At 42.8% G+C, this 14,173-nt stretch overlaps 1 protein-coding gene across 1 annotated transcript in view; it reads right to left on the bottom strand.

Annotated features, from left to right (window-relative positions):
- Positions 1-5,700: 5,700 nt before the first annotated feature.
- The window catches only part of LOC120062533 (BTB/POZ domain-containing protein KCTD16-like), a 56,299-nt gene continuing 47,826 nt past the window's right edge, over positions 5,701-14,173 (bottom strand). The window contains exons 2-3 of the mRNA XM_039012579.1: positions 6,077-6,295; positions 5,701-5,945 (exon numbers count right to left, since the gene is read on the bottom strand). Coding sequence (XP_038868507.1) covers positions 5,701-5,945; positions 6,077-6,295 — 464 coding nt within the window. The remainder of the gene's footprint in view (positions 5,946-6,076; positions 6,296-14,173) is intronic.

The following is a 14,173-nucleotide window of genomic DNA, read 5'->3' as shown; positions in this document are numbered from 1 at the left end:
ATTACCCAGTATTGTGTGTCCTTTAGTAGCTACAAAACAAATAGTGTTGGAAGACAAACATCGTCATCGTTCCCCCAAGAGAGAGACAGTTCTTCATCCATCACACAAACACACACACACATACACACACACACACACACATACACGCACACACAAACACACACACGCTTCATCCATCACACACACTCTGTTTTTGGGGTTGTGGTTCTGTGGTCCCTGAGCATCTTCCTAAGCGGATGCAATGTGGTGACACTGCAGAATCTATTTCTAGCTGAAAATAGTTCTGTCCTATAACTGGGACTTGTGAAGCAAAGCTATGACTACATCCCAAATGGCACCCTATTACCTATATAGTGAACTACCTTCTCTCTGGGTAAAAGTAGTGTACTATGAAGGGAATTGGGTATCATTGGGGATGTAGTCATAGCTATGCTTCACAAGCCCCAGTTAAAGGACAGAACTATTTTCAGCTAGAAATAGATTCTGCTGAAAAAAGAGAAGCCTACGTTTCTTCTTCACGTTTCTCTGAGAACCTCTCAACAGGAAGAGATCGATACATTAAGACATCAGCTTCTTCTTCACGTTTCTCTGAGAACCTCTCAACAGGAGGAGATCGATACATTAAGATGTCAGCTTCTTCTTCACGTTTCTCTGTGAACCTCTCAACAGGAAGAGATCGATACATTAAGACATCAGCTTCTTCTTCACGTTTCTCTGAGAACCTCTCAACAGGAAGAGACCGATACATTAAGACATCAGCTTCTTCTTCACGTTTCTCTGAGAACCTCTCAACAGGAAGAGACCGATACATTAAGACATCAGCTTCTTCTTCACGTTTCTCTGAGAACCTCTCAACAGGAAGAGACCGATACATTAAGACATCAGCTTCTTCTTCACGTTTCTCTGAGAACCTCTCAACAGGAAGAGATCGATACATTAAGACGTCAGCTTCTTCTTCACGTTTCTCTGAGAACCTCTCAACAGGAAGAGGTCGATACATTAAGACATCAGGACTCTTTTCACTTCTTCTAAACTCAAAAATGTATGGCGAGAGTGCAAGACTAGGGAGTGTGGGAGGACCAAAGTAGGGGTCGTGTCTGAAAAGGTCCCCTATTCACTACGGTGCACTACTTTTTATGAGGACCAATAGGGCGTCGGTCCAAAGTAGTGCACTATATACATGGAACGTGTATAAGACGAGAAAAGGAGGATTTTTGACGGGAATCCAATGGAGCGACTTATCCCGAGAAATTAGGCAGAAACTCTCCAAACTCTGCCTCATTGTCAGGGAAGAAGCCTACTGAATCCTCTTTGGATAATTTCGTATCATCCCAAGCGAATAATATTTAATTCTGTCAACTCAACTCAGTGAGAGGGGTAGCATGAGGATCAGAGGGAATATAACTCTGTAAATAACTTCTGAAATAAATTAGACCTGTGCTGTGAAAAGACACCCTATTGAGCAAATACTTTCGACAAGACTAGTCAACAATAGTGCACTACAGAGGGAATAGGGTGTCATAGTGCCCTATAGAGGGAATAGGGTGCCATAGTGCACTATAAACGGAATAGGGTTCCATTTCAGACCAAACCCTGTACTTATTTCATGTTTTGATCCTGGAAACACAACTGCACAGTCAACCGTTCAATCCAGTCAGCAACGCTGTCAAAGAGTCAGAGTCCCACAAGTAATTGCATTTTCAACTCATTTAATAGATTTTTTTGCACACTTACAATCAGGGGGGGGGGGGATCTTAGAATACCCATCAGCATTACGTTCTGCAGCCTACCTACACGTTTTCCTATGCTACACACACATGACATATTGACAAATTCAGACAAGAATGTTTACAATAGCAAATGGAAAATCTAGGCAGTGCCCTCATAGACGAAGTTGGCCTCACTCAGTCACCACGACATACAGTATTGGGTTGTGTCCCCAAATGGTGCCCTATTCCCTAAATATAGTGCACTACTTTTGAAAAGTAGTGCACTATATATAGGGAATATAATGCTACTTCGGATGCACAATTGGATTTATACACCACACATAATAAATGAACAGCATCTAATGATATGAGTCTCAGACCATATTACTGACACTATAGTCTAATGATATGAGTCTCAGACCATATTACTGACACTATAGTCTAATGATATGCGTCTCAGACCATATTACTGACCCTATAGTCTAATGATATGAGTCTCAGACCATATAACTGACACTATAGTCTAATGATATGAATCTCAGACCATATTACTGACACAATAGTCTAATGATATGAGTCTCAGACCATATTACTGACACTATAGTCTAATGATATGAGTCTCAGACCATATAACTGACACTATAGTCTAATGATATGAGTCTCAGACCATATAACTGACACTATAGTCTAATGATATGAGTCTCAGACCATATAACTGACACTATAGTCTAATGATATGAGTCTCAGACCATATAACTGACACTATAGTCTAATGATATGAGTCTCAGACCATATAACTGACACTATAGTCTAATGATATGAGTCTCAGACCATATAACTGACACTATAGTCTAATGATATGAGTCTCAGACCATATTACTGACACTATAGTCTAATGATATGAGTCTCAGACCATATAACTGACACTATAGTCTAATGATATGAGTCTCAGACCATATAACTGACACTATAGTCTAATGATATGCGTCTCAGACCATATAACTGACACTATAGTCTAATGATATGCGTCTCAGACCATATTACTGACACTATAGTCTAATGATATGAATCTCAGACCATATAACTGACACTATAGTCTTCTAGGGTGAAATGACATGCAGTGGCGTTGTTGTAGTACCTTAAAGAGATGTGACATCTTCTGTGATGGGTCTGCCTGACACAGAACCACAGAACCATTCTGATACATCCACAGGCATAGTGCTCTCCTTCTGTCCAGAACCCATACAAACTCACACGTCCATAGAAAACACTGCAACTGTGGCTGCTAACTCGTTCCATATCAAGCACTAGCTAGCTGTAACTGAACGTGTGGGATGGAGCTTGTGATGAGGATGGATATTTGAGCTGGTTACGGTGTATCCCACTGCCCCTGAGGTTGGTTCTTGGCTTGAACAGGTGAAATAGCCTTTAGCTCAACAGGCTAATCATGACTTTCCCCACAGGGAGTGTGGCTATAGTGTCCCTTGCAGTGACCGGGATTTGAACAGCAACAGGAGTGACCTGGTTAACACATGTGCATATCACAAAAAAGACACTGTGCACACATCACAAACCCTTGACAAATGTGGCCTCGTTTTGTGCTAGATTCACTGTGCTCTGCTATACATGCTGGCAATACAGTGTCCTTGATTTCTTCAATTTCTCTAATATAGTACATGATTGTCTTTGAGAGTGTTGCAGTCTGTTAGTCTTTAGCGAATACCCTGCAAGGAAATTGAGCCCTCCCTCTTTTTTTCTCTCTTCCTGTGCCTTCTATATAGCCTGGTTGTTTTTATCGTGTTACTATTTCCTGTTTACTTTTTTTGGATTGCCTACTTTTACCCCTACCCACATGTACATACTGTATTACCTCAATTACCTCAACGACCTCATACCCCTGGACATTGACTCAGTACTGGTACTCCTTGTATATAGTCTAGTAATTACCTCAACGACCTCATACCCCTGGGCATTGACTCAGTACTGGTACTCCTTGTATATAGTCTAGTAATTACCTCAACGACCTCATACCCCTGGACATTGACTCAGTACTGGTACTCCTTGTATATAGTCTAGTAATTACCTCAACGACCTCATACACCTGGGCATTGACTCAGTACTGGTACTCCTTGTATATAGTCTAGTAATTACCTCAACGACCTCATACCCCTGGACATTGACTCAGTACTGGTACTCCTTGTATATAGTCTAGTAATTACCTCAACGACCTCATACCCCTGGACAGTGACTCAGTACTGGTACTCCTTGTATATAGTCTAGTAATTACCTCAACTACCTCGTACCCCTGGACAGTGACTCAGTACTGGTACTCCTTGTTTATAGTCTAGTAATTACCTCAACTACCTCGTACCCCTGGACAGTGACTCAGTACTGGTACTGCTTGTTTATAGGCTCGTTATTACCTCAACTACCTCGTACCCCTGGACAGTGACTCAGTACTGGTACTCCTTGTTTATAGGCTCGTTATTACCTCAACTACCTCGTACCCCTGGACAGTGACTCAGTACTGGTACTCCTTGTTTATAGGCTAGTAATTACCTCAACGACCTCATACCCCTGGACATTGACTCAGTACTGGTACTCCTTGTTTATAGTCTAGTTATTACCTCAACTACCTCGTACCCCTGGACAGTGACTCAGTACTGGTACTCCTTGTTTATAGTCTAGTTATTACCTCAACTACCTCGTACCCCTGGACAGTGACTCAGTACTGGTACTCCTTGTTTATAGGCTCGTTATTACCTCAACTACCTCGTACCCCTGGACAGTGACTCAGTACTGGTACTCCTTGTTTATAGTCTAGTTATTACCTCAACTACCTCGTACCCCTGGACAGTGACTCAGTACTGGTACTCCTTGTTTATAGTCTAGTTATTACCTCAACTACCTCATACCCCTGGACAGTGACTCAGTACTGGTACTCCTTGTTTATAGGCTCGTTATTACCTCAACTACCTCGTACCCCTGGACAGTGACTCAGTACTGGTACTCCTTGTTTATAGGCTAGTAATTACCTCAACTACCTCGTACCCCTGGACAGTGACTCAGTACTGGTACTCCTTGTTTATAGGCTAGTAATTACCTCAACTACCTCGTACCCCTGGACAGTGACTCAGTACTGGTACTCCTTGTTTATAGGCTCGTTATTACCTCAACTACCTCGTACCCCTGGACAGTGACTCAGTACTGGTACTCCTTGTTTATAGGCTAGTAATTACCTCAACTACCTCGTACCCCTGGACAGTGACTCAGTACTGGTACTCCTTGTTTATAGGCTCGTTATTACCTCAACTACCTCGTACCCCTGGACAGTGACTCAGTACTGGTACTCCTTGTTTATAGGCTAGTAATTACCTCAACTACCTCGTACCCCTGGACAGTGACTCAGTACTGGTACTCCTTGTTTATAGGCTCGTTATTACCTCAACTACCTCGTACCCCTGGACAGTGACTCAGTACTGGTACTCCTTGTTTATAGGCTAGTAATTACCTCAACGACCTCATACCCCTGGACAGTGACTCAGTACTGGTACTCCTTGTTTATAGTCTAGTTATTACCTCAACTACCTCGTACCCCTGGACAGTGACTCAGTACTGGTACTCCTTGTTTATAGTCTAGTTATTACCTCAACTACCTCGTACCCCTGGACAGTGACTCAGTACTGGTACTCCTTGTTTATAGGCTCGTTATTGTTTTTTTATTGTGATACTATTTCCTTTTTTTGTGCAAATATTTGTCTTACTTTTTAACTCTGCCCTGTTGGGAATGGACTCTATCCCTCCCTCCTTCCCTAACTCCCTGCCTACCTCCCTCCCTCCCCCTCCCCTCCTTTCCCTCCTTCCCCCTCCCCTCCTTCCCCTTCCCCCTCCCCTCCTTCCCCTCCACCCTCCCTCCTTCCCCCTCCCCCCCCTTCCCCTCCACCCTCCCTCCCCCTCCCCTCCTTCTCTTTCCCTCCCTCCCTCCTTCCCCTTAGAGACGGTACTTTCTCAGCAGCTCTTGTTGCCACATGTACTTCCTCTCGGGGAAGCGGTCAGGAATCCTGATCCTGTGGAAGTCCTGGATGCACCTCTCCAGCTCCTGCTCCGGTGTTAACTTCTCCTTGTTGGCTTTCCTCTTGGCTGCAGCCTCCCGGTGGTCCCTGATCCCCATGGTCCTCACACGGAGCAGGTCCGTCTTCCTCCTCATCTCCGACGGCTGGAGCAGCTGAACGGGACCTATATTGAGGAGGGGGAGGAGAAGAAGAAGAACAAGAGATTTTATTTGACAGATGCCTTTCAAAACACCCAAGGTCACCCAAGGGGAAAGGTGTAAAACAGGAGGTACAAGAGGAGAGGTACACCCACACCTTTCTTCAGTGGCCGTTCCAGGGTCTGGGCGATGGGGTGAGGCTGTCGGCTGACGGAACCACAGATGACAGTGCCCTGAGGGGAGCTGGCTTCTGATTGGGTCTCGGAGCAGGAAGTAGAGAGCTCGTTCAAAGAAGTGCCGCTCTCTCCCTCACGCTCGCTCCTGTGGCTCTTGCAGCAGCAGTCGCAGTGAGACGAAGACCACCTGGATGGGCCACCTGGAGAAGACACGTGTGTAGACACACACAAAACATTGAGTTTCATCTTGAATGACACCTGATTTCCATAACTGAAGTGACAAAAGAAGATAGAGACTGCAGGTTATAGTTCACAAATGACTCACATATTGAATTCATCAATTATCTTTTTAGGGATAGGGGGCAGCATTTTCACTTTGGATGAATAGCGTGCCCAGAGTGAACTGCCTCCTACTCTGTCCCAGATGCTAATATATGCATATTATTATTACTATTGGATATAAAACACTCTGAAGTTTCTAAAACTGTTTGAATGATGTCTGTGAGTATAACAGAACTCATATGGCAGGCAAAAACCTGAGAAAAAATCCAAACAGGAAGTGAGAATTCTGAGGCTGGTCGATTTTCAACTCATCGCCTATTGAAATCCCAGTAAGATATGGATCTGTTTGCACTTCCTACGCCTTCCACTAGATGTCAACAGTCTGTAGAACGTTGAATGAAGCCTCTACTGTGATGTGGGGCCGGATGGGAACTGTTTGAGTTAGTGGACTGGCAGAGTGCCAGTTCCTGGTCACGCGCATTCCACGTGATATCGACTTGCGTTCCAATACTTCTGTAGACACAAAGGAATTCTCCGGTTGGAACGTTATTGAATATTTATGATAACAACATCCTGAAGATTGATTCTCTACTTAGTTTGACAAGTTTATTCGACCTGTAATATAACTTTTTGAAGTTTTCGTCCGACGTTCGCCTGGACCTGCGCGAGCGTTTGGACATGTGTACTAAACGTGCTAGCAAAAGTAGCTACTTGGACATAAGTAATGGACATTATCGAACAAAACAACAATTTATTGTGGAACTAGGATTCCTGGGAGTACATTCTGATGATGATCATCAAAGGTAAGGGAATATTTATGATGTAATTTCGTATTTCTGTTGACTCCAACATGGCGGAGAAATGTTGTTTATATCTGAGCGCCGTCTCAGATTATTGCATGGTGTGCTTTTTCCGTAAAGTTTTTTTGAAATCTCACACAGCGGTTGCATTAAGAACAAGTGTATCTTTAATTCTATGTAAAACATGTATCTTTCATCAAAGTTTATGATGAGTATTTCTGTTATTTGATGTGGCTCTCTGCAATTTCTCCGGATATTTTGGAGGCATTTCTGAACATGGCACCAATGTAAACTGAGATTTTTGGATATAAATAGGCACATTATCGAACAAAACATACATGTATTGTGTAACATGATGTCCTATGAGTGTCATCTGATGAAGATCATCAAAGGTTAGTGATTAATTTTATCTCTATTTCTGCTTTTTGTGACTCATCTTTGGCTGGGAAAATGGCTGTGTGTTTTTTGGACTTGGCGGTGATCTAACATAATCATATGTTGTGTTTTCGCTGTAAAACATTTTTTAAATCGGACATGATGGGTAGATTAACAAGATGTTAATCTTTCATTTGCTGTATTGGACTTGTTAATGTGTGAAAGTTACATATTTCTAAAAAATATTTTTGAATTTCCCGCGCTGCCTTTTCAGCGGAATGTTGTCAGGGAAGTCCTAGAAAGGTTATCATAGATGTGAATAAATTGTTGTGACAAGGGAATCCTCACACAATACGTCATTATTAGCTAACGCTCTCTCGGCCTACACTGAGATGTATAATCAAACAGACCAGTTACTGAACAGACAAACGCTGACAAATGACCATAGCCCAATGTCATCTTCCACAGAATGCAGCATCACTGACCTTTCATTACTGAGCCTCTTTGTGTGTGTGTGTGTGTGTGTGTGTGTGTGTGTGTGTCTCTGATGGATGAAGTATACATGACTAAAAGTATTTGGACACCTGCTTGTCGAACATCAATCAATCAAATGTATTTATAAAGCCCTTCTTACATCAGCCGATGTCACAAAGTGCTATACTGAAACCCAGCCTAAAACCCCAAACACCAAGCAATGCAGAGGTAGAAGCACGCTGGCTAGGAAAAACTCCCTAGAAAGGCAGGAACCGTAGGAAGAAACCTAGCGAGGAACCAGGCTCTGAGGGGTGGCCAGTCCTCTTCTGGCTGTGCCGGGTGGATATTATAACAGTACATGGCCAAGATGTTCAAACGTTCATAGATGACCAACAGGGTCAAATAATAATAGGAGTAAATGTCAGTTGGCTTTTCATAGCCGATCATTCAGAGTTAGAGACAGCAGGTGCTGTAGAGAGAGAGAGAGTCGAAAACAGCAGGTCCGGGACAAGGTAGCATGTCCGGTGAACAGGTCAGGGTTCCATAGCCGCAGGCAGAACAGTTGAAACTGGAGGCCAGGTAGTCCTGAGGCATGGTGCTAGGGCTCAGGTCCTCCGAAAAGAAAGAAAGAAAGAAAGAAAGAAAGAAAGAAAGAAAGAAAGAAGTGAGCATACTTAAATTCACACAGGACACTGGATAAGACAGGAGAAATACTCCAGATATAACAGACTGACCCTAGCCCCCCAACACGTAAACTATTGTAGCATAAATACTGGAGGCTGAGACAGGAGGGGTCGGGAGACACTGTGGCCCCATCCGATGATACCCCCGGACAGGGCCAAACAGGAAGGATATAACCCCACCCACTTTGCCAAAGCACAGCCCCCACACCACTAGAGGGATATCTTCAACCACCAACTTACCATTCAACCACCAAAGCCCTGCCTCCAGCTGTTTGCTTAGAAATTCTAGGGACAGTAAGGAGGCCTGCGTCTTGTGACCGTAGCGTACGTGTAGGTATGTACGGCAGAACCAAATCGGAAATATAGGTAGGAGCAAGCCCATGTAATGCATTGTAGGTTAGCAGTATAACCTTGAAATCAGCCCTAGCCTTAACAGGAAGCCAGTGTGGAGAGGCTAGCATTGGAGTAATATGATCAAATTTTTGGGTTCTAGTCAAGATTCTAGCAGCCGTGTTGAGCAGTATCTGAAGTTTATTTAGTGCTTTATCCAGGTAGCCGGAAAGTAGTGCATTGCAGTAGTCTAATCTAGTGACAAAAGCATGGATACATTTTTCTGCATCATTTTTAGACAGAAAGTTTCTGATTTTTGCAATGTTACGTAGATGGAATAAAGCTGTCCTTGAAACAGTCTTGATATGTTTGTCAAAAGAGGGATCAGGGTCCAGAATAACGCCGAGGTCCTTCATAGTTTTATTTGAGACGACTGTACAACCATCAAGATTAATTGTCAGATCCAACAGAAGATCTCTTTGTTTCCTGGGACCTATAACTGGCATCTCTGTTTTGAGTTTAAAAGTAAAAAATGTGCCGCCATCCACTTCCTTATGTCTGAAACGCACGCTTCCAGGGAGGGAAATTTTGGGGCTTCACCATGTTTCATCAAAATGTACAGAAGTGTATCGTTCTGGAGCAGTGAAAGTTAGCAGTGAAAGTTAACATTATGTTTCCGAATGACATCACCAAGAGGTCAAATATATAGTGAAAACAATAATGGTCCTAAAACGGAACCTTGAGGAACACCGAAATGTACAGTTGATTTGTCAGAGGACAAACCATCCACAGAGACATCTTTACCGACAGATAAGATCTAAACCAGGCCAGAACTTGTACGTGTAGACCAATTTGGGTTTCCAAACTCTCCAATAGAATGTGGCGATCAATGGTATCAAAAGCAGCACTAAGGTCTAGGAGCACAAGGACAGATGCAGAGCCCCGGTCTGACGCCATTAAAAGGTCATTCATGAGTGCAGTCTCAGTGCTATGATGGGGTCTAAAACCAGACTGAAGCGGTTCGTATACATTCTTTGTCTTCAGGAAGGCAGTGAGTTGCTGTGCAACAGCTTTTTCCAAAAATGTGCATCTAGGGGATTACGTAAGGTTTAATTTAGTTCCTCAGTTAGCTGGTTAACCAATTTTTGTACTCTAACGTTCTTGGGTAGGTGGATGGAGTCTGGAAGGGCATCTCGGAATCTTTAGGTTGTCTGAGAATTTATGGCACGGTTTTTGATGAGCCTTGGTCTGAGCAGATTATTTGTTGTGATTGCAAATGTAATAAAATGGTGGTCCGATAGTCCAGGATGAGGAAAACATTAAGATCCACAATATTTATTCCACGGGACAAAACTAGGTCCAGAGTATGACTGTGGCAGTGAGTAGGTCCGGAGACATGTTGGACAAAACCCGATGATGGCTCCGAAAGCCTTTTGGAGTGGGTCTGTGGACTTTTAAATGTGAATATTAAAGTCACCAAAAATTGGAATATTTTCTGCCATGACTACAAGGTCCGATAGGAATTCAGGGAACTCAGTGAGGAACGCTGTATATGGCCCAGGCGGCCTGTAAACAGTAGCTATAAAAAGTGATTGAGTAGGCTGCATAGATTTCATGACTAGAAGCTCAAAAGACAAAATTCTGGGGAGGTAAATTGAAATTTGCTATTGTAAATGTTAGCAACACCTCTGCCTTTGCAGGATGCGTGGGGGATATGGTCACTAGTGTAACCAGGAGGTGAGGCCTCATTTAACACAGTATATTCATCAGGCTTAAGCCATGTTTCAGTTAGGCCAATCACATCAAGATTATGATCAGTGATTAGTTCATTGAATATAACTGCCTTGGCAGTGAGGGATCTAACATTAAGTAGCCCTATTTTGAGATGTGAGATATCACAATCTCTTTCAATAATGACAGGAATGGAGGAGGTCAATTATTCCAGTGAGATTGCTAACGTGAACACCGCCCTGTTTAGTTTTGCACAATCTAGATCGAGGCACAGACACAGTCTCAACGGGGATAGCTGAGCTGACTACACTGACTGTGCTAGTGGCAGACTCCACTAAGCTGGCAGGCTGGCTATCTCATTGTGGAGCTAGAATCATGGGCATTAATATGGAGTTGGTCCCCCCGTTGCTGCTATAACAGCCTCCACTCTTCTGGGAAGGCTTTCCACTAGATGTTGGAACATTTCTGGACTTGCTTAGGTCTGGCTCGCAGTCGGCATTCCAATACATTCCAAAGGTGTTCGTTGGTTCTTGAGGTCAGGGCTCTGTGCAGTCCAGGCAAGTTCTTCCACAACAATGGACCTCGTTTTGTGCAGGGAGCATTGTCTTTCTGAAACAAAAAAGGGCCTTAACGCTGTAGCGTTCAGATTTCCCTCCACTGGAAGTAAGGGGCCCGAACCATGAAAAACAGCCCCAGACCATTATTCCTCCTCCATCAAACTTCACAGTTGACAGGATGCATTGGGATAGGTAGCTTTCTCCTTGCATCCGCCAAATCCAGATTCGTCCGTCGGAGTGCCAAGGAGTGAAGCGTGATTCATCACTCCAGAGAACGCGTTTCCACTGCTCCAGAGTCCAATGGTGGCAAGCTTTATACCACTCCAGCCGACGCTTGGCATTGCTCATGGTTATCTTAGGCTTCAGAAAGTATTCAGACCCATTGACTTTTTCCACATTTTGTTACATTACAACCTTGTTCTAAAATTGATTAAATTGTTTTCTTTCCTCATCAATCTACACACAATACCCCATAATGACAAAGAAAAAACTGGTTTTTAGAGATGTTTGCAAATTTTTTACAAATAAAAACTGAAATATCACATTTACATAAGTATTCAGACCCTTTACTCAGTACTTTGTTGAAGCACCTTTGGCAGCGATTACAGCCTCAAGTCTTCTTGGGTATGACGCTACAAGCTTGCCACACATGTATTTGGGGAGTTTCTCCCATTCTTCTTTGCAGATCCTCTCAAGCTCTGTCAGGTTGGATGGGGAGTGTTGCTGCACAGCTATTTTCAGGTCTCTCCAGAGATGTTCGATGGGGTTCAAGTCCGGGCTCTGACTGGGCCACTCAGAGACATTCAGAGACTTGTCCCAAAGCCATTCCTGCATTGTCTTGGCTGTGTGCTTAGGGTCGTTGTCCTGTTGGAAGGTGAACATTCGCCCCAGTCTGAGGTCCTGAGAACGCTAGAACAGGTTTTCATCAAGGATCTCTCCGTACTTTGCTCAGTTCATCTTTGCCTCGATTCTGACTAGTCTCCCAGTCCCTGCCACTGAAAAACATTCCCACACCATGCTTCACCGTAGGGATAGTGCCAGGTTTCCTCCAGATGTGATGCTTGGCATTCAGGCAAAAGAGTTCAATCTTGGTTTCATCAGACCAGAGAATCTTGTTTCTAATAATGGGATCCTTAGCGTAAAACAGAAGTAGGAGATAATGGGATCGTTAGCGTAAAACAGAAGTAGGAGATAATGGGATCCTTAGCGTAAAACATACACACAACTACTACTACCAAGTTCACTGCCAGATACTTTTCTCCCAGAAGGTGAGTGGCACATGGAAGTGCTACTGTGATAATGAAGGTGGTTTGCCTAAGAATACCACAACAATTACATTGTCTATGCTACATGTGTTTAAATTGTAAAGAAAGAAAATAGTTGGGCTATAAGAAATACTTTTTATTCAATGGGGTTAGGCAGAGCAGAGATGACACAATACTTTTAATTTCACCCAGACAACAATATAGCCTATTATTAAAGTACAGTATGTTTACAATATCATAAACAATAGTATTTTACACGTTCCAAATTACATTGTATATATTCAAATGGTTTAAGTGGGCCCTTTTGTCATGACAACAAGGTGAAGGTGCTCTCTACTCAAATGGCACAACAGAATCAATCAGATAGTCCAAAGCACAGCATATGGCACCCATCTCGTCAAAGGACAAAGTAGAGGTGGAAACTGATGCTGCTGCAGCATCGCTCATCTTCACAGTAGAAACTGATGCTGCTGCAGCATTGCTCATCTTCACAATGGGAATCCAGTTGACATGGGTTTCTTGATAGAGGTCAGCTGGTGAACCTACATAAACAAATGAAAAGCACACCTGATGTTAGTATATCACATCTTCAGGTCACCTAAACCATCAGGGCTCTTAAGTGTTCTGTTGTGTTTAATTGATTCAGGTGTTTTCGTGTCTATTGTGGGGCTGGAACAACCAATAGTCAACACAGCAGGTTATCCTATCCTTTTGAGGCCTTTGTCCTATGCTGTAATGTCCATACATTTTCCATCCTCTTATGAATAAAGTTCTCAACAAATGATTATTGTGTTATTATATGATAACCACTGGAGGTTTTGGGACAATATTGTCCACCAGGCTATATGGACGTCATGTCTCCCCTTTCATGGTCATGGCTAGAAGGGATCCAGCTGTTGTCAAATTAACGTAATATTTCTCATTTCGTAGCAGATTAGGAGAATTTACGTAGCAGGTTAGGGGAATTAGGTTAAGGTTTGGAAAAGGGTTAGGGTTAGCTAAAATGCAAAAAAAAATACTTTTGACGTTAAAAAACGTCTTATGGCTGCAAGCCCGACGTCGGTACACTTATGACAACAGCCAGCTCAAGTGCAGGGCGCGAAATTCAAAATATATATTTTTTCAATATTTAACTTTCACACATTAACAAGTCCAATACAGCATATGAAAGGTACACATCTTGTGAATCCAGCCAACATGTCCGATTTTTAAAATGTTTTACAGGGAAGACACAATATGTAAATCTATTAGCTAACCACGTTAGCAAAAGACACCACTTTTTTTACTCCACCACTTTTTTACTCCATCAGTAGCTATCACAAATTCGACCAAATAAAGATATAAATAGCCACTAACCAAGAAACAACTTCATCAGATGACAGTCTGATAACATATTTATTGTATAGCATATGTTTTGTTAGAAAAATTTGCATATTTCAGGTATAAATCATAGTTTACATTGCAGCTACAATCAGAAATTGCACCGAAAGCAGCCATAAAACTTACAGACACCAACGTCAAATACCTAATTACTCATCATAAAACATTTCTGAAAAATACATAGTGTACAGCAAATGAAAG

Source organism: Salvelinus namaycush, chromosome 17 (assembly GCF_016432855.1).
Source record: "Salvelinus namaycush isolate Seneca chromosome 17, SaNama_1.0, whole genome shotgun sequence".
Lineage (NCBI taxonomy): Eukaryota > Metazoa > Chordata > Actinopteri > Salmoniformes > Salmonidae > Salvelinus > Salvelinus namaycush.
This window is presented reverse-complemented; position numbering and strand designations above follow the sequence as displayed.